Below are 25,970 nucleotides of genomic sequence, written 5' to 3' on the forward strand. Positions count from 1 at the left end.
GTTCATCAATTGACAATATTAAAAAGTTCAGGAAAGACAAGCTTTCCTAATGTTCAACTTATTTTTAAAATAAAAACTCTATTATAATAAGAATTATTTAAAGTTCAGTTAGACATTGTAAATAAAAGCAAACTGACCACGCAATTTTTATCTCCATTTTTATATCAGACGCGAAGTCGAAAAACATAATATTTCGTAACAGAAACATATTTAGTAAAAAAAATGCAGAAGCCTAGCCTTATATACATGTTTGCTTCACCATTACAACATTCGCTGCAAAAAGGTTTCTTTCGACATTGAAATATAAGAGATATACTACTGCCTAAAATAACTATTAAGTCGTATTTCCGGATTCACTAGTGTAGTCAAGTGGCCATCGTCCTCAACAGTTTGTTTGCATCGGTTGTTCTGTAGTTACAATTAAGGCAGCAGCATGATACCATAATTCAAAGGGCATCAACCTGCCATAATTGCCTTCTCAAGGCGTGTAAACACATTGAGATGAAGCAACTGTAGTTAGCTGGCCAAACAGTATTTTAAAGATGGTCACATTTGGTTATTTTGTGGAATACGTATGTCAATACAGATTGTGTTTTAGAGCGATGTCATGCTTGACGACAACTCCAACGCAAGTGCACCTCCACAGTATTCTAGCGTCTCTTTGGGTTTCCACAAACCTCTAGAGCCTTCAAGTAAATGCAATTCATGTAATGTAATCCAAGATAAACAGTTAAGCTGTTGTTTATAGCGTAAGGGAAACAACTCCTGCATACCACGACGTCGAATACGGAGAAGTGTTATTGATCTTACTGATCCATATTTTTGCGCATGATTTTACAAAGGCCAAAGCCGTGTAAGCCGATGGGTTTCCGAATTCAATAACGCTCAAGGCTTCGGAAGGGTTAAAACCCGTGTGATGTCAAAGACTTAAGATTCAAGCTGAGTATTATAGCTGCATTGTTGTTCGCATGATTCGATATACATATTCTCAATGAACAATGTAAATAACTTCTAATAATAAGTCGGTTCTAAAGAGCGCCATTGATGTCAACCAACAATCGCCATCATACCGTCGCTGCCATTATAATACTCTGTAAAGAAAACTGTTTTGAGGGATTTCTCTGCAGAAATGTATTTACATGTAAAAAAGTATTGTATTGTATTTGTATTTCACACAGCCCCTCCTCCTGCATACGATGATTCGGAAAGAAGCCGGTTTCGCAGGAGGTACATTCCGAGACCATACCCCTGCAAGGTCCCAGTAACCCGTCTACTCCCGAAATACTTGAACCACATCCAGTCACCACAGACTTGAATCCGGTCGAGAATGAGGATGTTGGAGACTGTCGATTCAACGGCCCTATCTGTATGTTTTATTGATTAGACTTGTTACAATGCTTGCTGTTTTTATAAATTAATATCCAAACATTAATCATTATATTCGACCATGATAATGAACGTGATTCATTAACTTAAATTGGAATAAAACCATGTTTTAAGATACATATGCACGACCATGTCTGGCTACATACAAAACTTTTTAATGTACGGTCGTTTATTATCGAACGCGTTTAGAGATACTTGTTTGTGATTTTTAAAAATATGTATTGTTTTTATTCTATAAGTGCTCGTCGCATTCGGAACTCCTCGGCCATTTTTTACGAAAACAACCTCGGATGTATGCCGGTACATCAGTTGAAGTAGTTCGTAATTTTTGGAATTACATCATTAATTAAATCAAGCGTTTTAGAGTTGTATTCATTGATCTAAGTTTAAATTGATTGCCATTGAAGTTTATTATTGCAAACATAATTAATATTTCCAAGAGTTAAGACATAACGTTTAACTGCCTGTAATTTGCGATAAGATCGTTAAATAAAAAATAAAGGCCTCGTCGGTGCAGGCATCATCAGAACATTTTTTGTGAGAATTTTCAGTTTTGGCCATTCTTTTACCGCAAAATAAAATAGCTATAAATATAAATTTTAAAACCCTCCTTTTAAACACGATTAAGATTATTTTCAATGAACACAGGGTTTACTTTTTTCTTGAGCACTGAGCTTTTCCCTATCATTTTCATTTTATTGATATTCAAAGCAATGTTTATTATGTTCCATATTTACGATATTGCTATGTGTTTCAAAAGTAAAGCAGATAATTTACATAAATGTTATGTTTATCACCCATGAAAATGAAATTCCTAAAAACGTAACGTGTATTTATGTTTATAACTTTTTGCATATTTTTTACATATTGTTTTCATGAACATCAAAGTTTCAAGACCTCTTCCTCGGCAAAATCATTTAAAAACAAGGGACCTTAATTGTTAGGTTAATAATCTTTTCGTTTTATATTTCAGCGTATTTGCGGAATTTCGCATTTCTCTGTCTTGTAATCTGTGTGATCATGGTCCCGTTTGCTGCCATATTTTTGCCAATACTGTTCTTGGTTTTCGGTAGTTATCACTGTGTTTTCCCGTTGAACATTGTATTTTGACTGCAGTTGGATTTAACTGACCAATCCGCAATGATTCACTTATTCTTTCAATACATTTAATAAATGAACACCTACCAATATGTTCAACTTTCAATATAGAACATCTCAACTATTTTCTAACAAACACAAGTCTTGATATACTGAGACATATTCGTGTGATTAAATTATAGGTGGGTACCAATCGACATTAGAATAAAGACGGTTTGGGTACTAACTTTTTATAACCACTTTTTTTGAATTTGTCCGTTTATTTCCAAAGTCTTTTTATTATTAATGTGCAGCATGTCCACTGCAGGAGGTGTTTATTTCCACAAATGTCCGGGATTGAGGGAGTTGCCCATCTGCCAACTCGTTGGTGGGGTACTGGCGCTGCTTAAAGTCGTGTCCTTTGCTGTACAAGAGTGCATTTTCGGGAAAGGACGGAAATACCGCAAGAAATGCTTCCTCAACCCTTTTGATATGCTTGTTAACCTTGCAATACTGGGAGATTTTATTGCTTGTAAGGACTTTTGTTTAAACATCGTTCAACTTGTAGTTACATCGTATTATCAAGTAATTTAAGTATTAATACATTCTGCAATTTCTTATTCGTTCAATACAAACAGCGATGATGTTTTCGATATCATTACGTTTGCCATCATGATTCCCAATATTTATCTAACTTAGAACTCAAAATTGTAGTGTCTGCATTAAGATTATTTTACACAGGGCAAAATACAGGATTTTATTCTTTTGAAAGTGTCTCTGTCATACTGAAAATTGTAAACCATAAATTTTGGCAATGTATTGGATATTACTGAATTATATCTTTGACTCATGTTTTTATAAAATATTTTTCCGTTTGCCATCCGCCAGGTAACGTGTTCGCGTACGGATATCAAGGGGGACTGGACAAAATCTACGTCAAACCCGGCAACTGTCACTACGATCTGTTCTACTTCTCCTACTCGCTGATTATCTTCCTCTACATCTTCTTTGGTCTACTGATTATTGCGTTCGTGTACGTCGTCAAAGTGAAACCAAACTTTGCTAAGAATAACACTGACAGAGGAGTAAGTAATGTGTAACGTCGAGTTTATTTTGTGAACGCTTGTACATTTGAACAAAGCGTTTTAAACATGAATGGAGAAAACTGGAGCCACAGTCAGCCAGTTATTTAACCCGTATGAAGAATATTCCTATGAAAACATATAACCACGATACATTAATTCCCATTTTCAAGTATATTTAGTTTAATTTCGATTTTTTAAATGTGTCATTCAGATGTGCTTGAGTTTAATGACCAAATATATAATATCACAATGCAACTACATTTTAAGACATATGTTTATAGTTTGTGATTTTTTGTTGTTTTGTTCTATGTCTTTGGCGTTTACCCTGTGCCATTAAACGGAGTTTATGTTTAACCGTTCGGCTTCGGAGCTTGTTTCTGAAGTTTTTCATATAGATTTTCAAATGGATTTGTTTTGCATGTTCAAAAGAATGATGACATGTCGCAATATTCAGTTAGTGCATTACATGTTTAAGCAAACTAATAAATACAAAAGCTTACCTATTTTTTCTGAGCAAAGAAGAAAATTGAAAAAGGCAGTAAATGTAAATTGGTAATTCATATCAAGCAAAAAATATACAACTGTATGTTTGATTTCGCAGAATAAGATAAGGCTTAATACTCCCCCTGGTTTTGTGTGTTACCACATTTAAATCATTATCTCAGTAAATACTTCCTGTATGGCGGAAGTAATTTCAGCCATCCAACCTAAAGACACAACTCAACATATATTTTGAATACAATACAAGTTATTGACCTTGTTCATTAAATGTATAAATTGAAATTTAGCTTTTGCAAGTAAGCAAACGCATGTTAGTAGCCAAACAACTGCTTGATGTAGTGCATTGAACCCTTCGACAACGGTACCCAACCACTAAATCCATTTAATGTAAAAAAGTGTAATATCTACAATTCACGTTATATGCCTTTATAATTTGATCTAGATATTCTGGTCAAGTTTTATATGTATCTTTATTTATGTCAATATCTCACCAATATAGCATATATTGCATTGAATTATTAGACAAGTGTTGCCAGATTTCAAACCTGCGTTATTTATTAAATTCAATCACCCTTTTTCTCATAAAATGAAAACTACTAGCCCCGATGCTATATCATTTGACAAAGAAATAATGGTAAATGTTTTACATAAGTCAATATCTTAGCAACTATTCGATGTACTGGTTTGTAACTCAATACGAGGGTTCCTCGTAACTGATCATAGCCTTTTTGAAAAACAAGCTTAATGTGTTTTCTCTTTTTAAAGAATGAATTCTTTATAGACTCGTCCTATGAATTTCTAAAGTTTACATGGTTTGAATAGGTCTAACATTCTACTATTTAAGAAATCGATTGCCGAACTGTGCTGAATTTAACATAAGGTCATTCGGTAGCAGAAAACCTAAAACACAAGATTATTGATTGATCATAAAGAACATAAGCTTGTGTTGTAAGAGCATTAGTTAGAACACAACTACAACTCACCAAGGCGTGCCAGGGTCGAGTTCTTGCCTTGCCCGTTGTGAGTTTGGTTGGTGGTCACCAAGCCGCATACGTGTGTTTTCTTCGGACACTCCGGATTCCCCCATAACACAAGTCAACACTCTTTCGCAACGTCGTGCGAACCGTTGTGAGTTTGGTTGGTGGTCCCCAAGCCGCATACGTGTGTTTTCTTCTGACACTCCGGATTCCCCCATAACACAAGTCAACACTCTTTCGCAACATCGTGCGAACCGTTGTGAGTTTGGTTGGTGGTCACCAAGCCGCATACGTGTGTTTTCTTCGGACACTCCGGATTCCCCCATAACACAAGTCAACACTCTTTCGCAACATCGTGCGAACCAGATTGACTTATCGTATGCTGAGTAAATATTGAGTAAAGTTTTAATGATTAAAAATGGATGTTGTGCGCGTTACTTTAGGACATCTAACTGAATTAGAATTCTACCTCATTCGCTGACATATTATCAATGCAACATCTGACACAGGGATTAGAAATCGGATGAGAGTAGGCGGACCTTTAAACTACCGCGAGCTGAAATTCTGAATGATTAAGTCTAGTACCTAATGGCTGCCTATCTGCGAATGTATTGGATGATAATGTAGGTTGTATTCTCATTTAATTTTAATCACAATCGTTGTAAAATTATTAAAAATTAAACTGAAAAAAACAAACTAAAGAAAATCATACCACACAAGAACATATATAACAGTGAGCAGAACACATGCTATACACTTATTGTTTGTTGAGCGATTGTCATAGTAACCAATCGTCGAATTCCTCCGATACACACTACGCTATGCATCGTTGGGCAATATAGCTAGGAAAGTCTCGTAATCATGAATTACTTATGAGGCAATTTTATTGGTTCCGCAAAGTACCCAATGCTTTACGGTTGATTTTTTACCGATTGCCGGAGTTGAACCGGTTCCGCCTCTTCAGTACAGTAATATTTGGCGGTAGTCAAGAACACGGTCACGGAGGCTACTGCCTCTGTTAAGTTATTGAATAATATTTGAATGTAACATGAGAATTAATTGGAAAAAGAGTTGTCTCTCCTGCCTCATGCATATTCATTAAAACTAAATTTTGTCAGTCCATTGTCCCTTGGTTTGTTTGGAGTGTAAGGGAAAAAGGTTGCCGACGATGTAGTAACCATACGTTTAACAATATGCTGAAAACTTGTTTGGTGTCGAAATTGATTTATTTTTGCGGAAATAGAATTATAAAATATGCATTCGTTTGTCTTTTTATGTATAATAATGCAGTTCACTGAGTTATTGTTTTAGTTACAATAACTTGACAGTTTGTTGTATTTAACGTTTGATGGACGATGGAATATTGAAACCGTACATGTGTATCGATTCACTTTATCTCGAAAAGTTAAACCATTGTGCACAAATGTATTGGAACATCAGTATTGATAGTGCTTGAGGTAACTGATTTAATGTTCAAGATATGCACCAAGTGAAGCTTGGGAAAGAACAAAAAAATATTTTATGTGCTCTCATTTTGTAACAGTCTATGTTAACACCGCATCATTCAAATCAATTTATATTTTCAGCACGTTTTATAAAAAATAGGCATCTAGAGTGGTAGAGCGGTACAAGTGTGCTGAGTATTTAAAACCTCTGCATTCTGAGAAGAAATGCCACTATTGAACAATTGAAAGCTTGAATGCGTCAGCCAGGTGGTCCGGAACAATTCAAATTTAAATTATAAATTAATCGTAACACTGGAGATTTACCTGATATTTACCTTAGACCTATTTGTGAACCTTTTATTAGATTGAATACATTGGTTGTTAAAATAAGCAATTCAACTTTTGTATGTTTTTTAAGTGATAGAACATTTAAAAAAAAAGTATATGTATATATATGTTCACACTAAGAAAATATAACCGGGATTATTAAAAGTCGCAGACGCAACGTGATTATTCTTGTAATTCTAGGCTGTTTGTACCCGGTGATGTTGGTGACAAGGAGCAGTGATTTTATGAGCGCAATTAATTAATTCTCCTTGTCTCAGATCATACGAGGTCAGTCTTCCAGAATTATCGGGCGTCCAAATACCTTTACATTGGACGATGCATCAAGAGATCATTCGACCGCAAATAATAAGAGGCTTAGTGTTACAAAACGATATCTTGCCTCAAGCTGTAAAATATCAAGTTTTTTCAGGAAATTATTAGTCAAAACTACTACCATTCTGATTCAAAGAAAATATTATTACTATTTTTTCTTGGAGAAAATTCTACGTTTCCTCAACTACAAGAACCTATTGAAACACCACTTAAAAACAACTACGACATTGACAAAGATCTAATCGTATTTCTTCACATACAAAAGACAGGTGGGATGTATCTCAACGAGCGATTCCGTACAAACCTGAAGCTGGATTTCCCCTGTAACTGTAAAAATGTTCCTTGTGGTTGCTTGAACAAGCATCACCGGATGTGGATGTACAGGAGCGCCTTTTCCGGTTGGACATGCGGCTTGCACGCTGACTGGACACAGATGCACTCTTGCATACCGCAACTCGCGGACAAGGTGGACAAAGAACATCGAGAACGAAGGTATTGTATATACATATATATATTTTGCATCAATCTATATTATTTCCCTTTTAAATTTTATCTCATTAGGGTTTTATGACTGATGACGTCATGACAAAAGACTGATGAAGAATAAAGGTCAAGGTTATGTGAAAGCCTTGCATAACTTTAACATTCTTTATGGCCGGTGAAAGTATTCGTATCTTATGGCCGGTGAAAGTATTTGTATCTTGTTTAAACTGTAGTTTGGTGTTGCACTTCGATTGTCTGCAAGAAGCGAAGAAAAACTTACTTTCGCTATCCCTACAAACTGTAAAATATCGTTCCGATCATTCACATAAAACACGTACAGTGCATCGTTGCAGTGTTTTCAAGAGCCATAAGTCTAGTATGGCTTCAATAACAGTCGAGTTACGACCCTTGACTTGCCAGTAAAACAACAAAAAGTTACATTAAAGCTCGAACTACGTCACCAAATACAGCAATTTATCCACAGCATATTGATCAATAACACAGCTGGCAAACATGAACGATGCAATTATAAAAACTACAAAATTAAATGAAAGTTAGAATGCTTCAATCGATACTAGATTTAACAACCATGGTAACAGATTATTATATATTTGTAAATCTACATGTTGACGCATTTTGATATGGTTGATTAGGAAATACTGACCAATAATTATTTTTCCACTACGGCTTTTCAGTTAAAGTGACACTCTTATTTAAAGTTAATGCATACACGTGTATAACAAACATCAATCTTGACTGATCAACCTTTAACTACTTACTCAATAATGCATTTATGAAAAATGTTAATTACTGAAAACAAGATTGTAACCGTGTATATAATAGCAGAAACCGCAAAAATATTAAATAATTGGTGAATGCTAAAAGATTTACAATGTTAACTATAGTCACATAAGGTAGAAATACCATGTTTATGCTCATTTCTTTCAACTCGGTATTCTTCATAAGAACCATTGTTTTCGACATTTATTCATCCTTTTTGGAATATTAAAACAATATTATTAATAGTTGTAGATTTTATTTGGGAGTAAGAGTGCATCTTTTAAAAAACCTTTTAGCACATGAGCGCAATATTTTCTTTACTGTTAAATGATTTTTAAATCGGGTCATTTATTGAGTGGAGTGGAGTGATCACGCTCCGTTTTCAATGCATTGTAATAATAATGCACCTGAGCCAAATAGATATAATGATGATAAATTTAGATGGGTTGATAATATTGAAGCTCAATTTCGGGCAGGAATAATTTCTCTGCTACCGCAATTCAATATTGTTGTTAGTCATACTGATGAATGCGAATAATACAAAAACGAATTTTATAAATATTATTGTAAATTCGTTCACGAATATTGTACGGGGTGTAGCGGATCCTTTATTCTCTATCAACAATGTTCGTTTAGAGATGTACGTGTATTTGACAATGATCAGTGCATGAAAAGTGCAGATTGGTTTGATGAATGTTGCACAAATACACGCACTTATTATTTAGAAGCTTAAACATTGTAAAATGTTAAAAAGAATGATGAAAGTCGTCTTGTATTTTGTCAAAAGACAATAGCATATAAGGAATTGATTCGTTGAATGAAAGGCCAATTGTATAGACGTAAGATGCAGGAAAATGTAAACCTAAAGAAACATGAACCAAATATTTTTTGAAGTATTGTTTGTCTAAAAAAAAGAACAATATCTTGTTAAACGAGTTTAATTATTGTTTTTAAAATTCTTTGTAATAATATAGTTGATAGTTCTAGTGCAAAAGCAGAATTGTTTTGCGATAATCATAACTTAAACCAACCTAATACACTATTTCCAGAACTAGATAATCCCATTAGCATGGGGTTATTTAAGTTAATTATACCCCTTAATACATATGTTACTATATATAGTAACCCATTTGTACAGGGATTTCGCGATTATTTGCATGACTCAGCGATTTTCAGTTTTGCGGCCCGGACCGATTTTCGATTATTATTTTGCGGCCGTAGAACGTTTGCACGTGAATTCAATTTTCGCCTTAAAATCAATTTTGACGACTGCAAAATAATATCTTGACTAAATAAATCAAATGTAATTGATCTGCTTAAACATATTTATTATTAAAATCCACAAGGGAGGCAAACACGACCGCAGTTTAGGAAGATATGCTAGTGTTTGATCAACCGTGTGGACCGTTAGGGCGGCGTTTGTTTTTATTCTGCGTTGACATTCAAAAAAACCCAAAAAACAAGGGGAGCGGCAAAATTGAATTTACTTGAAAACAGCAACTGTGTGATGACATCATTAATACGAGGTATTGGTTATTTTGAGTGCAAACAGTCATTCTACTTGCTAAGTGTTCATGTTTATTAATTAAAATTCAGTTATTCAGGACATGAACAGACAAGTCAAGTCAACATTTATTCACTCAAATTTATGTACAACATGAAACAATTGAGGTAATTGATAAAGACAATACATTTCAGAGGCTCAAATTGATGATTCAAAGACATAACATCCATTTAAGTGAATCAAATATTTAAAGACCAGAAAGTCTCGTTTAACAGGATAAATATTGCACATGGATCATTGGATTCAAGCAGTGTTTACGAGTTATAAAATGGGTTAAATACACTGGTAGTGTCAACTTATATATGCAGAAATGTCTATGATAAATAAGAATAATAATGTTTAACGAAATTAAGAATAACAGACACCATTTTATACATGTTCAAAAATTCCTTTTTATTAGTTGTGTTTACCAACTGTTCAATTTTATATATGTTTGGAAGTCTGTTAAAATATGGTTTTATATACTGCTTACGCTCGTTATCAAATATGTTACAAAATGAACAGACAGATGTCAGTGATTCGTACAGAAAATCTCGGATAGACGTGTTGCGGAATTTCAAAGTGATCAATTGAAATTGGAATATGAACATAAAAGTGACAATAAAATATGGTTTGCCTGTTTAGCTCACTCTCAAAAACTAAATACTAAAAAGTAATATAATTTGAGAGTGAGTTAACTCATCGTAGTCAAGCCAGAGCGAAATGAGATTGCAATCTACGTATCGGGCTATTATGAGTCACTCGGGCCAATAATCACTCAACGGCCCGCCTTCGCTGTGTATTAACCTCTAAATATATGCTTCTGATGTTATTTACATTAGCGTTCAACTATGCACTTACCTTGTCCGTACACATTACATATTTAAAGTGAATGATAATGTGTTTAGTACGTTTGAATAAGTCTTAATAAAATGTCTGTCTGTCTGTTATAAAGCATAATGATTGAACTGACGGATAATCCCTTCCATATCGATTATGGATATGTTGAAATTCGTATTGCACTGAAAACTTAGGAATAATTTTCTTTTGATAGCAATTAAGTGTAGATTGAAGACGATTGTTTTAGAAAATAAATCAACTTGTTTGAAACAGCAAAACCAACGGCTGAAAATTGTGGGGAAAAAAGGCTATTCCAAGACTAAATCCTTGAATCCAAATTAAAACCGTGATTTATTTTCTTCCTTTTACGTTAACGGATCAAGCATAACTGTGTTTGTTTAGTTATTATGCAAAACAATAATTATTAAATTACCTTATAACGTTTTATACCAGTAAATTTTACAAAGGCAACATGCCGATTTGCCGACAAAACTTGAATTGTAAAATATATTGCAGGTATGAATCGATACCTTAACGAGCTATTATGATATTTCAACCAGTCATTCAGACAAGAATTAAACATAACGTTGACGACGTTGATTTAATGTTTGGATTGGAGAAAGCATACATTTACTTTATATCTATTTGTGGACTATTTTATTGGATGGAATTCATTTGTTATTAAAAAGTTATTAATCTTTAGCTTGTTTTTAAGAGATATAAAAATAAATCAATACACATATATACACATATAATTAAAAAGGGAATATGACCAGGTCGATAAAACTGTTTTATCGCAGACGCAAGGTGATTAAAATTCTCGTTTATCTAGGCTGTATGTACTCAGTCATGTTGTTGACCAAGAGCAGTGATCTTATGAACACAATTCATTCATTCTCCTTGTCTCAGATCGTACGAGGTCAGTCGTCCAGAATTATCGGGCGTCCAAATACCTTTACATTGGACGATGCACCAAGAGATCATTCGACCGCAACTAATAAGAGGTTTAATGTAACAAAAAGATATCTTGTCTCAAGTAGTAAAAGTATAAATAAATCCATATGGAAAGAACCATCACAAGACAATTTTACTGCGATTGAAAACAGGCCAAGTATGGTAGCAGTAGACCATGCTTATAGTAGTAAGCTAGTACGTGAAAACAAAATAATGAATGCTGCTCACACCATAGCAGAATGGAGAGAAGAAGCAAGAGAAAATGGCGAGTTTCTCCAGGAAATTCTTAGTCAAAACTACTACCATTCTGATTCAAAGAAAATATTATCACTATTTTTTCTTGGAGGAAATTCTACGTTTCCTCAACTACAAGAACCTATTGAAACACCACTTAAAAACAACTACGACATTGACAAAGATCTAATCGTATTTCTTCACATACAAAAGACAGGTGGGATGTATCTCAACGAGCGATTCCGTACAAACCTGAAGCTGGATTTCCCCTGTAACTGTAAAAATGTTCCTTGTGGTTGCTTGAACAAGCATCACCGGATGTGGATGTACACGAGCGCCTTTTCCGGTTGGACATGCGGCTTGCACGCTGATTGGACACAGATGCACTCTTGCATACCGCAACTCGCGGACAAGGTGGACAAAGAACATCGAGAACGAAGGTATTGTATATACATATATATATATTGCATCAATCTATATTATTTCCCTTTTGAATTTTATCTCATTAGGGTTTTATGACTGATGACGTCATGACAAAAGACTGATGAAGAATAAAGGTCAAGTTTATGTGAAAGCCTTGCATAACTTTAACATTCTTTATGGCCGGTGAAAGTATTCGTATTTTGTGCAAGCTGTAGTTTGGTTTTGCACTTCGATTGTCTGCAAGAAGCGAAGAAAAACTCTTACTTTCGCTATCCCTACAAACTGTAAAATAGCGTTCCGATTATTCACATGAAACACAGAACATCGTTGCATCGTTGCAGAGTCAAGAGCCATAATTATGGCTTCAATAACAGTCGAGTTACGATCCTTGACTGGCCGATTTAACAACAAAAAGCAGCTCTTGAAAGCAAGCTTCTGCCATGATCGAACTTGATTGTGGTCTTGACAATAGTTAGAATATTCGGGCTTACAAGAAATTTAATAATTTAAACACGCTTAAAAGTGGGTAAAAAACGAATAAAATTACTTGTACCCCCCCCCCCAAAAAAAAAAAAAAAAAAAAAAAAATTCTTCCTACTGATCATACCATACTAGGCCAAGAGTTTGTTAATATACTCATTCATAAAACCACTGAGCGACCAATAAGCCCATACCTGGATAAAAATTGTGAGCACATGCTACGTATTGATATCGCTTAAAACATGTATTGTTTTTTTAATTGATTTTCCACCTTATCCACACACACGCACGCACGCACGCACGCACGCACGCACGCACGCACACACACACACACACACACACATTCACTTTTTATTTTGTCAGGTAACATATCGTTACAACAGACATGTAATAATACATACAGGCAATTGCGTAAACAACATGACGGAAAATAACAATTGAGACAATTTTACCACCGGGTACAGTGACAAATCGCTAACAGGCATGATTAAGGAAATCAATGTAATACAAAGTTGTACAGCTTAAAAGTTTGGCATGTATACTGCTCGTTGATCCGCTAACAGATCTGTAGTAAAAACAAGTCCCTTAAACTCGGAATATTTTATGAATGGAAATTCGCCTCGTTTCGTTGGCTAACGGTACAAAAAGCACGTGCAGAAATTTATGAATGGTGTAAGTGGTCTTGGACTTGCTACAAATTAAATATGAGATTATTTAGAGTTAACAAGTTATGAATAATGGACTTTGTAGAGATAATGATCGCTGCGTGATTTGGAATATAAGCCTGGAGGTAAGAAGAAGTAGAGTAATTAATAATTGTTAAAATTTCACGTGATTCATCAAATATCTGGCGAACTTTGACAGATTAACGAGAGTTTTTTTTTATTACTTGTATTTAGGAGCTCGCTATACTTTAACATATTTGGATGCTGCCAATAAAATCGTGAAATGAAGTTTTTTCTTTGATCCTCGAAAATTGTGCACGTTAATATGTAATGGTAGCTGTCGCCAATGTCTGATTGACAGAGTGGACACCGCCTGTGCGCGTATTCTATTTCTTGCCATACTAAAGTTTCAACTGGAAATTTAAGATTACATGATCTAAGTTTGTATAAATTTAAAGCATGATTAAGTGGAATGATAGTTAAATACTTCTGTTGTGTAATCGTTTTCTTAAAGCTATTATAAAATATTTCTTTATTGGAAGATCTCATTTTTTCATGCCAAAATTGTAAGTACTGGTCTTTTAATATTTTCGTTATACTATAACTTGTGAACTTAACATTTACGTTTATTTGATTTTCGAACAAATTTGAATTACCAGTGGAGTCAAAAATAAACTGTATATAATTAAGCCATTTAAAATTTAGGTTACTTTGTCGCATCGGGCGGTAAACAATTGATGCATATAAGTCCTCAAATAGTACTAGTTTGCTCCAATAAGCAATCATTCTATTTTGAATTGTAATTTTAAGCGGTTCTCTGCCAAGCTCGCCATATAACATATATGCAGGTGTACTTTTCCTTGAATTTGTTATTTTCCTTAAAAAATCTAGATGATTTTTTTCATAAATTTTGGTATTCTCAAATCCTAGGATTTCACAAGAGTAAGTTAATATAGGAACAATAGTATGATCAAATAGTTTAAGTTGAAGATCAATTGGTAAGTCAAGTTTATTATAGGAAATGAAGAGCCTTTTTTTGCTTGTTGGGCTAAATGTTCTTTGGCTTTATTAAATTTCCGAGTTGGGCTAAATAACATTCCTAAATACTTATAGGTATCAACGATTTCTAGCTCTTCGTTGTTCAGTGTAAATCTATAATGTCTCCACGATCTTCTGTTCGCCCCAAATATCATGACCTTTGTTTTTGTTTATGTTGACCTCGAGCTCCAAATGCTGACAATATTCGTTAAAATCACTTAGGCATTTCTGAAAATCGTTTTGTGTTCTGGCCAGTATAATTGTATCATCGGCGTATAAACAGACAAGATTTTTTAAATAGTTCGTTAAATCTTCTACCAAATACTCAATCGTTATTCCATCATTATTCGTAGTATCCAGAAATTCGTACAAATCATTTAAATAATAGGAGAAAAGTATTGGAGAAAGATTTCCTCCTTGGCGTAAGCCTATGTTACACGAAAATGTTGCGGAGCTATTTCCATTGTATTAGTAATGTCTTTAAATGTAGCAACGGAGAAATATTGTTAACTTTTCCGTTTAAGTTTCGAAAACCTTTACGTTAAAAAAAAGTTATTCTAACATTTCAATACAATTTGTTTTGTCCACTTTCCCATTCAAAATAAAGTTTCGCAGTTTTTACGTTAAAAAAAATGAAAATATATAATGACATCTTAGGCCACAACAAACTGATGTTTCGTTCCGCGGAATTACCGCATCTACAGTTTGATCGCCAACCAGATTTTTTCTCGAAATATTTTTTTAGAAGGCTGAAAAATAATCAGTTGTATTTTTTCTACGCTAGTTTATACCGATGCGTGGTGTTTTTATACTGTATATCGATGGGTTTAGGGTTTCAATAATTTCAATCAAAACGGCGTCTTCCGGTATAAACAATGTGGCTCAAATTTCGGAAATTAAATCTTTCTTTTGACAATGTTTTGAGCATGCTTAAAGTCATTGAGCATCTTCGCGTGCACTTAAGAATCATTAATCAAAGCAATTATTACGCAATAAGCATGTGTATCTGAGACTGGTAGCAATTACATTGCGTTGTTAGTGATTCGTTTTGGATGGAAATCGGAATAATCAACTTAGTTTTATTTGATTAATACAAGTGACCAGATTTTTTTTACCTTATTACGACGATGCTGAAGATGACAGCTCAACTTAACAGGAATATGAGTCATTGTTTGGTCCAAAATGATGTATCAAGCTCTTTTCACAACTAGCGATATAAATACTCGTCTTGATAGACCAAAACAAAGGTAAGCCTAACTTTATCACCTTAATTTTCTTTTGCAGCATATTCCGGAATTATAATGCACCAGTCAATTGTAACCACTGCCCCGAATCCCCCTCACCCGCGGACCGGGGAAATACCGAGGAAAGCGGGGGCAATGGGCCGTGTTTTTACCTTTCAGATGGCCCGACAGTGTCTCACCCCCGGGCAGGGCGAATACCGAGGATAGCGGGGGCAATTGGCCGTGTTTTTACCTTTCAGATGGCCCAGCAGTTTGTCCCTGCAGGTCGGGTATTTTACCCGAAATTGGATAGAGCGGAAGTCAAAGTCCCTGCCATTCCAGACATAGGGGGTGTATGAAATTGGCTGGTGCATAAAAAACATCTTAATGACCATAAAAGTATTCTGAACATACCCTTGTTCTTTTTATTTCGATAAGCACATGCCATTGCATTCCCGTGATAATAAAAACAAAAATTAGTCTAGAAATTTAAATGTATATGTATATACATAATATTTTACACATCCGAAATCAATCCCAAGTATGTCTAAATACGGTTACAAATGATGTTAAAGTGATTCAGGTAGATTTATTTAAGTCGTTTCAAACTTTTCCTAAAAGCAGGGTTATTTTTATTATGAATGATCGTCATATTAAAATACGTTTTAATTATATTAGAAATTTGATTTATCCGTATAATGTTTGTACTAAACACGGATGAATAAATAGTTTGTATTTCGACATTTTCCTAATGTCCATTACAGGTTCAGTTCAAGATTGCATTTAAATGGGATTAAGTGCAATCATATTGACCAATCTTTCTATTTTATATAACATATTTTTTTACTACACACCGCATTGGACAAAATAAATTGTAGATACAATATTTGAGACGGATCAAGTTACTTATCAACTAAACGATTTAAATGGATAATCCTCTTTGCATTGATTTTATGGACAAGAATTAATCCATGCAAATCAACCTGTCTTAAGAATTGAAAAAGAATTAGAAAACATTAGAAAAAGAAGAAAGCTCTAGTAAAATTGTAAGGCTATTCAGATGACATTAATTCTTCGGTACCCTTTTAGGATTTGATTGAATATTGTTTAATAGTGCTCAGTCATTCAAAATAAATCTCTTTTTATCAAAACCAAGAAATCTAGTCTTTTTGATGTGTAGTTTTTTTCAATGTTTTTTATTGATCTGATGGCGTTTATACTATGTTTAGATTTTAATGTTCAAAAGAGAGTTTCTTGTCTCGTTAACCTCACTTCTCATTCTACTGACAATCAGTTCTAAATGCGAATTTGAAGCAATTACAGATTCAGATTCAAACATATTTATTAAGTAACGTAAACATATTGTTTCTTATTACATGATAAGTTAAATTTAAATTACAATTGACCGCATTACTCCTGGCAATGTTCTTGATTTTCAATAGTTATTTAGTATACGTGATTAAAAAGTTAACGCCTACATATGTTAGAGAAATTACGCATGATAGTCGTTTATGGAAGGGTATTTAAGTAAAAAATCAATTCATATAAATGAATTATTCTTGTATGTAAATTACATTAATATTATGGTAAATTTATATTCTATCATTACTGCTAACATGCGCATTCATACTATTGTTACGCACATTTAGAGATGTTACTACATCTTAATTACAAATAGCTGCCATATATGATATTCATATAAATGTATTATTCTTGTATGTAAATTACATTGATATTATGGTAAATCTTTGTTCTATCATTACTGCTTACATGTACATTCATACAAATGTTACGCACATTTAGAGATTTTACTACTTCTTAATTCCAAATTGCTGCCATATATTAGAAACTTGTTAATTTTAGATTTTATCTACAGACTGACAAATGTCTGCTGACTACTGCCTAATAACTGCTTGCGTGAATCTGAACGAATAGTTTATTTATAATTCAAATTAATAAGTTAAGGTTATGCTAAGCGAAAACATCCAGTACTATAACACAGCCAGCAAGCAGTAGACAACAAGCATTTGTATAAATCCGTGACGAAGCTAAATTCATATAAAGCTGGGGACCATTATCTTCGGTTGTTTCCGTGATTCGCAAGGTGCGCACCGGTGTTACCTGAAAAAAATACCACGGCAAAATCCTACCGCGAGGAGCGTGTTCCCTCTGGTCGGCCCAGTTGTCTATCCTAAATTATGATCGGACCTGCTTGAGGCCATCATAATTATTAATGTCGTTCATCTTTGTCGTGATATTTTTTTTTTACTTTTATGTTATAAAAGGAAAGGCAATATTACTATATTATAGTATATTCCATACTTTTTTAGGAGTCTATCATGAACTATTTTAATGCAACGTTTATAAATACGTTGAAACTGTTGTCTATCACAGATTATTTAGCTTGACGAAATAGGCTATTGAGCAAACAGATTTTAGGCTTAAAAGTATCTCGTTTATGAAACTGTTGTCCGCATCTCAATAATATGTACCTTTTAATACGAAGTTGTTAGTGTCTATCAAAGAAATATTTTAATTGATATTTGTCATACAAAAATAACCCTATCATATACCATTTCTTTTATGGACATTTGAAGGTACATATTAACAAAATCAATTGATATATTTTATTTTTTGCATCAAATATGTTCTTTGATAATATAAAGAAAAGTACATTGATCAAACAAGTGTAAGTGAGAAAGAAATAGAATTGGCTTCAATTGCCAATCAATAATTTCTGCTCACAGTCTGCAGTCTATCACAGATCAATGAGCAATTGCAATGACCAACAGTTAACACAAACGCTTCCGTGGGAGGGGGGATGGCACACCCGGCACATGCCCCATCACTAAAGTCTTCAAAGTTTGCATTCTATCTCAAAGGAGTGGAAATTAATAAACTACACCTTTCAAATGCCATCATGTGCAGGCGATGTGAACTCATAAAAACAACAAATTCAAACAACGCAACCTCCTTTAATTATGTCCTCTTGATGTTTCTTCATCCGTATATAAACAACAGTTTCCACGTCTTCCAACAATTTCCAATACTGGTGAAAATGTATCCATCATCCGTGTGATATTTGTTGAAAACAAGAAAAGCATACATGCCATAAAACTGAGAAAAAAGTTATTTTCTCCAGTCTTGTAGCAGAACGCAATCCTTGAACATGTGCAAGATATGCCATGAAGTCAATATCACCACTACTTGAAGGCCACCGATGTGTTATGTTCACTTGTATGTCTTTCTGATGTCTTCACAAATTGCTTACGTCTAGCGGACCCTTGGGGGGAGGGGTACGCCCCTTAGGTATGTCCTCTCTTGGGGAGCGGAGTACGCCCCTTAGGTATGCCCTTTCTTGGGGAGCGGAGTACGCCCCTTAGGTATGCCCTTTCTTGGGGAGCGGAGTACGCCCCTTAGGTATGCCCTCTCTAACGTCTATTCCTGAACTCTCCCCTGCTTTTAAGATAAACTTTCATAACCAGTATCACTTATTACCTTATTATTATAATAAAATTCATTAAACTTATCTTGAAGCCATATGATGGCAGATAAACAATGGTTAAAGTTAAATGAACAGTAATGTGAGATAAATAGTCATTGTTCCAGTTTGCGATGAGTCATTTAACGTGTACAACCCAATTTGTAAAACATTAAAACTTTCGCACAAGTTGCAAGTAAAACATTAAAACTTTCTCACAAGTTGCAAGTCCAATGTATCCGGATTGACGTATCCGAATTGCATGCTTGCGGTCGACAAATATAAACTTCTATTTGGACAAATATATACTCCTGATTAAGACGTAGGAATGTTGCGGCTTGTTTAATGTAATTTTTCAATGTACAATGTATGTTTATTGATATTTACCTCATACGACGTGTATATAATATGTGTTGTTTTGTTATCGTCGTTGTTCATCGTATTATCTGGGGCTGTAGGAATCGGGTAATGTTTATCCATGCACCGTCTCGTCACGGAAAATCCCGAAGTTATGAAGATGCTTGACAGAGTGACCTCCCGTTTATAGCAATTTGCGCTAGAATTTTGTTTTTTTATTACTGGTTCCCTTCCATATCTCGAATAACACAATGCACAATGCTTTGTGCGTTATGAGTGCTTATATTGCAAAAATCAGAACATTGAATTTGTGTATTTCTAATTGATATAAGGTAGAAGTGCAATTTTAACATTAGAATCTACATGTTGAAGGAAAGTTTGATTATGCTGCATGCAGAAGTTATGAAGCAACACAATAAACTCGCTCAATTACATGCACGAATAAGACGGTTATTATTTACACGCAATAGCATGCACAAACATCTTGGTAATAATAATAGAATGTCGATTCACCATTTGAGACTATGCAGTTGTCACTAGTATGAATACACATGTCACTAGTATGAATACACATGTTAGCAGTCATGATAGAATATAAATTTACCATAATATTAATGTAATTTACATACAAGAATAATGCATGTACATGAATTGATTTTTTACTTAAATACCCTTCCATAGTCGTTGGAATTGACACGACTGTGAATGTATTTTTAAAGCTTTACTCTTACAAGTGTACCGTTTTGACAATTTGTTTTTATCTTTGTCTTGTTTTTACAGATAATATTAAATCGATATTCCCTTCATAATTGCAAAATCGAATACATCCAATTTAATAGCATCCTATTTAGATCTGCAACTCGAAGTACGGGAAGTTAAGTTGAATATCAATCGTTTTGATAAACGTGATGATTTTAATTTCAAAATAATGAGTTACCCTTCTTTATAAAGATGGAGATGTTCATAGTTCACCATCATATGATGTTTTTATTGCACAGTTGGTAAGATTCGCTAGAATATGTACAGATGTCAAAAACTTCAGCTCTCGCAGTAAACCTATGAATGAAAAACTTCTTACACAGGGTTTCTGATATTATAAATTAAAGAAAACTTTCTCAAAATTTGTGAATGGTCACTATAATATTATGTCAAAGTACAATAGTAATCTTAAATCGTTGATTGCTAATATTATTGCTCATCCCGATTTTTATGGTGATGTTTTAAAGAAAATTCGTAAAATTAAAATGTTTTCAGCAACTAGTTGGGCAGACTTAGTGAATTGCTTGAATTTTATTTAAACCGTAGATATAACGGCAATACTTTGAAGAGTACTTACCTTCTTGTTTTTGATGATAAATTCCTCATACAAAAAATAAGGTTGAATATAGCGTACTTACATATTTAAACTATCAATGTTTTCATTTTTATGAAGGTTTTGCGGATCCGTGTTATCTTTAAAACCGTTTTTGGATTGCTAGGAATGTTCCAGCGTCTGACATCACTTTCTTTTAAAAGTTTACTTAGGTAATCATTTAAAAGAACAGTTTAGCAAATTCGTGTCGCTGGGACCCCTTATCATTGAAGTACTTGAGGTTCGCCTATTAGTTCATTAATATTTGTTTTATTATGAATTTTCCTCAAGTTAATAAGTTAATGCACACTTTGATAAGATTTACCATTAAGGTTTTGACTTTATTCCGGATTGTTGGAAAATTAGTGAGGTTGTGCACGCAAACTGGTGTACCCCCCCCCCCCCAATAAATTTACATTTTACTGATCGTTCCAAGACAATACCAAATAATTCGTATTAAACACACCTAGTTCTTTTATATATAATATATATGCACTGTGCTGATTGTGGAGTTATGTGTTGTTTTTCCATGTTTTTTGTTTATGATTTTTATTTTCTGTTCTATGTTTACCCAATGCCATTAAACGGGGTTTATGTTTAAACTTTTGACCACTGAGCTTGTTTCTGTAGATTTTCATATACATATTGGAATAAGCTATTTGTTTGAAGAAGTATCTGAAAACTAGTGACATAAGACTGCAGACAAAAGTTTAGATCGCAGTTTTTCATTTTTCCTTTCGAACTTTCATGTGTTAAAGCTAATAGCGTTACTAACACTTTCAGAAAAATGCATGAAAGAACATTTTTTAAACATACATATTAAAACCTGCCATCTGAATGACTTTTTGCTAGCAGTCTTATATTATTCGTTACCACGCATTATCGCAAAAACTTGGCTTGTTCCCAGACATAAAAAGTTGTTAAAAAATTAAATCTGTGAGAGTGCAGCTTTAATCTCATCATGCTCTATTGTCAGTATATTGTACAGGGTTATGAAGGCAATATTTTAAATATATATATGTATATATTGTGTAATAAACTGCTTTTGACAATGCACAAACTATTCCAGTTTATATGTTCACCTACGTTTTTTTTCTACAGCGTAGCATTTGGGTCAAAAGTCCCCTTCTAATCCATGTCGCCCCTACTGTCGGCTATAAGCGACTTATATAAGTCCAAAAGGTACGTCATAAGATTCAGGCTGACCGCAACTGTTATTTTCAGATATTTCTACATGACACAGCTACGGGACCCACTTGACCGGTACATTAGTGAGTGGAACCATCAAACGAGGGGTGGACACTGGCAGGACTCCTTCTACATGTGCGCGGGGAAACACACCGAGTGGGTTAACATTCGCCCTTGTTTCCTAACAGACAACTGGCGCGGCGTTTCATTGGACGAGTTCATGAAGTGTAAATATAACCTGGCAACCAATCGGATGGCGCGGATGCTGGCAGACTTGGAGCTCTCGGATTGTTACAAGCATTTTCATGAAGAGCGATATAAAAGCATTAGAGCGCCTCAATGGGTGTCATCAGCGAAGGCGAATTTACGTTCTATGGAGTACTTTGGTATTATGGAGGAACCCGAGAAATCGGACAAACTGTTTAACAAAGTGTATTCTTTGGAATTTAAATCAAAATCGGTCGGCAAGACAACCGGTAGTGTGCAAAGCAGATTAACGAAACAACAGTTTTTGAAACTAATTCAGCTTACAGAGTTGGATATGCATATATATCGTTTTGCTCAGGATTTGTTTAATCAACGACTAAACAACTAATGTTAACAATGAAGCCCCTTTATTTGTGTGTTTATTTGAAGTCAAATATTAACTATTAGGTAAGTATCCAAGTGTTTCATATTAAAATCTTTTGTTATTGTATTATTGAAAGATATCGTCGTCGCATTACATTCTAAAGACAATGAATCCTGTACTGGAAATGCAAGGAGGATTGCGTGTATTGTGATCAATATAAAAACCAAACGGCAATATATTATTGACCCGTGTACATAACAAGAACCATAACTCTGTTGTCCACTGCTCCTTAACCAATTGCCCCAATGAAAATAAGGCGTTTTAGCCAATATTTACTTTTATGATGAGTCTGATAAAAGTGATTGAAATTGATGGCAATATGAAATTGAATGTTAAACAAGAATCATAATATCAGGAACTCAGTTTTTAAACGCCTTGGTGTAATTACATTCGTTTGTTAAAGGACAGAACAGATCAGTTTTGTATTCACGTAAACTTCATAGTTTCTTGGGAAAAAATATACATTTAAACTACTCAAACTACAAGACATAAGGTAATGGTACATAATAAGGATAGGTCTTATAAGTAATATATAGGTATAAACCATTTCACAAGGTAACAAATATAAAGCCTGTTCACTTTATAAATGATATTGGTGTATAGAGTATTTAGTTCAAAACATTTTAAATATAATTATAGTAACATAATGAAAACAAAGAAACTGTGGTATAACCTTAGATAAATTATCTTACTGCATTAAATGTAATGAATGTGCCTTTGAAGCTTCATTTATATATTTACTTAACGTAAATATTTCAGATTTATTTTCTGATGACAGTAACTGTACAAGTTTAAACATACTAGGTCGTTGTCTATAATAACGTTTTACATACTTTTCGCTTATGTGTTGGTAACAAGGATAAATAAGGATAAATTAGAATTCATCTTCAATTTCATTTGCATCACAAATTTGGCATACAGGCAATTGTCTTTCTGTTCTATTTTGGCCAGAGCTTTCTGGACTCGTAGACTATAAACAGTCAATCGTAGTTTAGTAAGGGTAAATCTAAGGTGTCTTGAAATATATTTTATAAGGACAGTACACCTTTCTCATTTATTACATTTTGTTTAATCAACATTTGATTATGATTTGGTTAATGGGATTTTTTTTTTTTAAAAAATGAGTTGGAAGGGGGGACCTTGATAGTACTTTTGAACTGAGATGACACTATTCCTAACTGAAGAAAAGTTGATTAAAATAATTTTACGCTCTAATTAGATACTTAGATATGTAAAAACATGAGTCATTTATTTTTTCGTTTGTGAAAAAAACGTGTTGTAAATGTCTGTTGTTTTCATTTCCTGTATTTTACATGTCGCTTTGTAATACAGTATAAATGAATGACAAAGTTTTTGCGTGAAAGAACTTTGTTTTAAATGTTTACTGTATCTATTCTAATTGCAACTATAACATTCTGGTTAAAACTCACCACACACAAAAAAACACAATAAAGGTATTTCTGTACACTTGTTCTGGTGTCACATATTAAAAAAAAACACTTAAAACTTCAGAGTTTCACATAAATATGCAAGAAAAAATACTACAACAAAAACCGAAAACAATTATTACACAAAGATGATCATCATATTACAGCTTTCCATACACAAGAAAATAATGTCATTTTTAGAACCAGAATTACAGCTTTCAAAACATGACATTAAAACTTGAACACATGAAAGCAATTCAAACCATGACTAAATAATGTCTCTATTAAAAGTAGAACACATTTTGACATTTAAAACATGACTAGAGGATGTCTTTTCCAGAACTTGAAAATAACTTTCAAACATAACAACAAAATGTCATTATCAGAATGAAAGATAAAATAAAAGACTTTCTACACATCAATTTTAACAATGTCACTGCTATGACTAACATTAATTGTTACACCTATAAACACATCAGTTTTCATTGTCTCTTATTAAGACTTCAAAACATCTCTTTGAGGTGATATGAACAATAATGTTTTGCACTCTTGTGTTGTTTTCTTAGCACCTCTGGTCTTGATGTTTTGTTTCCTTGCATGTTGCGCATATCCGACTGTCCCCACAGTGGAAGCAGATATCGTTAAAATTTATTGTTTGACCTGAAAAGGCAAACATTTTCATGGGTAACCTTCATTAACTGGGTTCGTTATACAGGTTTGAACAAAGCACTTATATAGAGTAAACTTAATTGTCAGTCACATTGAATTTTCAGGCTGCCACTTAAAAGATGCTTTGCCAACATTCATGTTTTATAATTCCTGTGAATAAACTAGGTACTGAGGCTTGTATTCAAGTGGATGATTTTCAGGCTAGAAAAGTTGAATGTCCAACCTGCATATAAGGATGCCTCTACTAAAGTACTGCATGGCAAGCTTTCCTTGACAATGATTTGGTATATATAAGTTCTGGCGTGGAAGAGCGAATCCCCGAATATGTAAAGAAGCTAATCTTCAACTCTTGTGGCGGACTGAGCCTCAGGCGACGATTTTGCTGGGCTGTACACAATCCTACGTTTACCAAACTCCAGGCACAAAATGAATGCCATGACCTAGGCTGAAACATTATTTAAAAATGAACATAAAATAGAAATGAAATAAAACTGGAATCTTTATTGTCCTCTATAGATAGTTACACAAAACGTTTCTGTAGAATATCTTAAACAGAAATACAGTTTTAGCAAAACTATCAGTATAGTATTTGGACATGTTCAAAAATTTAACTGTAAGTGCCGAATTATTGTCCATAACCATTTTAGTTATGTTTAACTTCTGGCAATGAGTACCTAATTGAAATGTATGTTTTATAAGGAATAAGAATAAAGTTTTTGCAAAATGCTGCTGCTCAATTGTTGTTGTTTTTGTCAGTTGAACTTTCTCTCTCTGTATATATACATGCACACAAAGTCATGACAAGACCGGCGGGCCCAAATTTCTCGAAAATTCGTAAGCATAACTCTCTTTAGTATCTTATTTCATTTAGCAATATTACTTACTCAATGTAAATGCTTTATGAAACAACAAGTAGTTTTTCTTATTTATCTTTAATATTTCTTTAAAAACCTCAAAACTTTATAAAATATAATATTACACATTTTATACTAAATAAAAATAGCGTGCTGAGCATGATTCTGTTATGAGGGACTTAAGAAGTTTCGAGAAATGGGAGCCTGCAGTTTAAACA

The 25,970-nt window shown here is 33.8% G+C and overlaps 2 protein-coding genes across 4 annotated transcripts; both read left to right on the forward strand.

Annotated features, from left to right (window-relative positions):
* Nucleotides 1–1,206: 1,206 nt before the first annotated feature.
* Nucleotides 1,207–4,099, forward strand: LOC128241582 (uncharacterized). The gene is made up of 4 exons (XM_052958585.1): nt 1,207–1,366; nt 2,360–2,455; nt 2,792–2,995; nt 3,352–4,099. The coding sequence occupies exons 2-4, from the start codon at nt 2,407–2,409 to the stop codon at nt 3,561–3,563; spliced, it is 465 nt and encodes a 154-aa protein (XP_052814545.1). The 5' UTR covers nt 1,207–1,366; nt 2,360–2,406; the 3' UTR covers nt 3,564–4,099.
* Nucleotides 4,100–7,316: 3,217 nt separating this feature from the next.
* Nucleotides 7,317–24,314, forward strand: LOC128241501 (heparan-sulfate 6-O-sulfotransferase 3-B-like). 3 transcript variants are annotated; one of them, XM_052958457.1, is made up of 3 exons: nt 7,317–7,623; nt 11,687–12,405; nt 22,208–24,314. In XM_052958457.1, the coding sequence occupies exons 2-3, from the start codon at nt 11,891–11,893 to the stop codon at nt 22,764–22,766; spliced, it is 1,074 nt and encodes a 357-aa protein (XP_052814417.1). In that variant the 5' UTR covers nt 7,317–7,623; nt 11,687–11,890; the 3' UTR covers nt 22,767–24,314. The 3 variants fall into 3 exon arrangements, with proteins under 3 accessions (XP_052814417.1, XP_052814418.1, XP_052814416.1); XM_052958458.1 differs by having other exon boundaries at nt 12,179–12,405; nt 22,208–24,309; XM_052958456.1 differs by lacking the exon at nt 7,317–7,623 and having other exon boundaries at nt 11,378–12,405.
* Nucleotides 24,315–25,970: the final 1,656 nt, after the last annotated feature.

This window comes from Mya arenaria, chromosome 7, assembly GCF_026914265.1.
Source record: "Mya arenaria isolate MELC-2E11 chromosome 7, ASM2691426v1".
NCBI lineage: Eukaryota > Metazoa > Mollusca > Bivalvia > Myida > Myidae > Mya > Mya arenaria.

Coding starts and splice junctions, on each gene's coding strand:
- LOC128241501 (XM_052958456.1), top strand. CDS start 11,546: ATGACCAGGTCGATAAAACTGTTTTATCGCAGACGCAAGGTGATTAAA. Junction 12,406..22,207: donor AAAGAACATCGAGAACGAAG/GTATTGTATATA, acceptor TGTTATTTTCAG/ATATTTCTACATGACACAGC.
- LOC128241582 (XM_052958585.1), top strand. CDS start 2,407: ATGGTCCCGTTTGCTGCCATATTTTTGCCAATACTGTTCTTGGTTTTC. Junction 2,456..2,791: donor AATACTGTTCTTGGTTTTCG/GTAGTTATCACT, acceptor TGTCCACTGCAG/GAGGTGTTTATTTCCACAAA. Junction 2,996..3,351: donor ACTGGGAGATTTTATTGCTT/GTAAGGACTTTT, acceptor GCCATCCGCCAG/GTAACGTGTTCGCGTACGGA.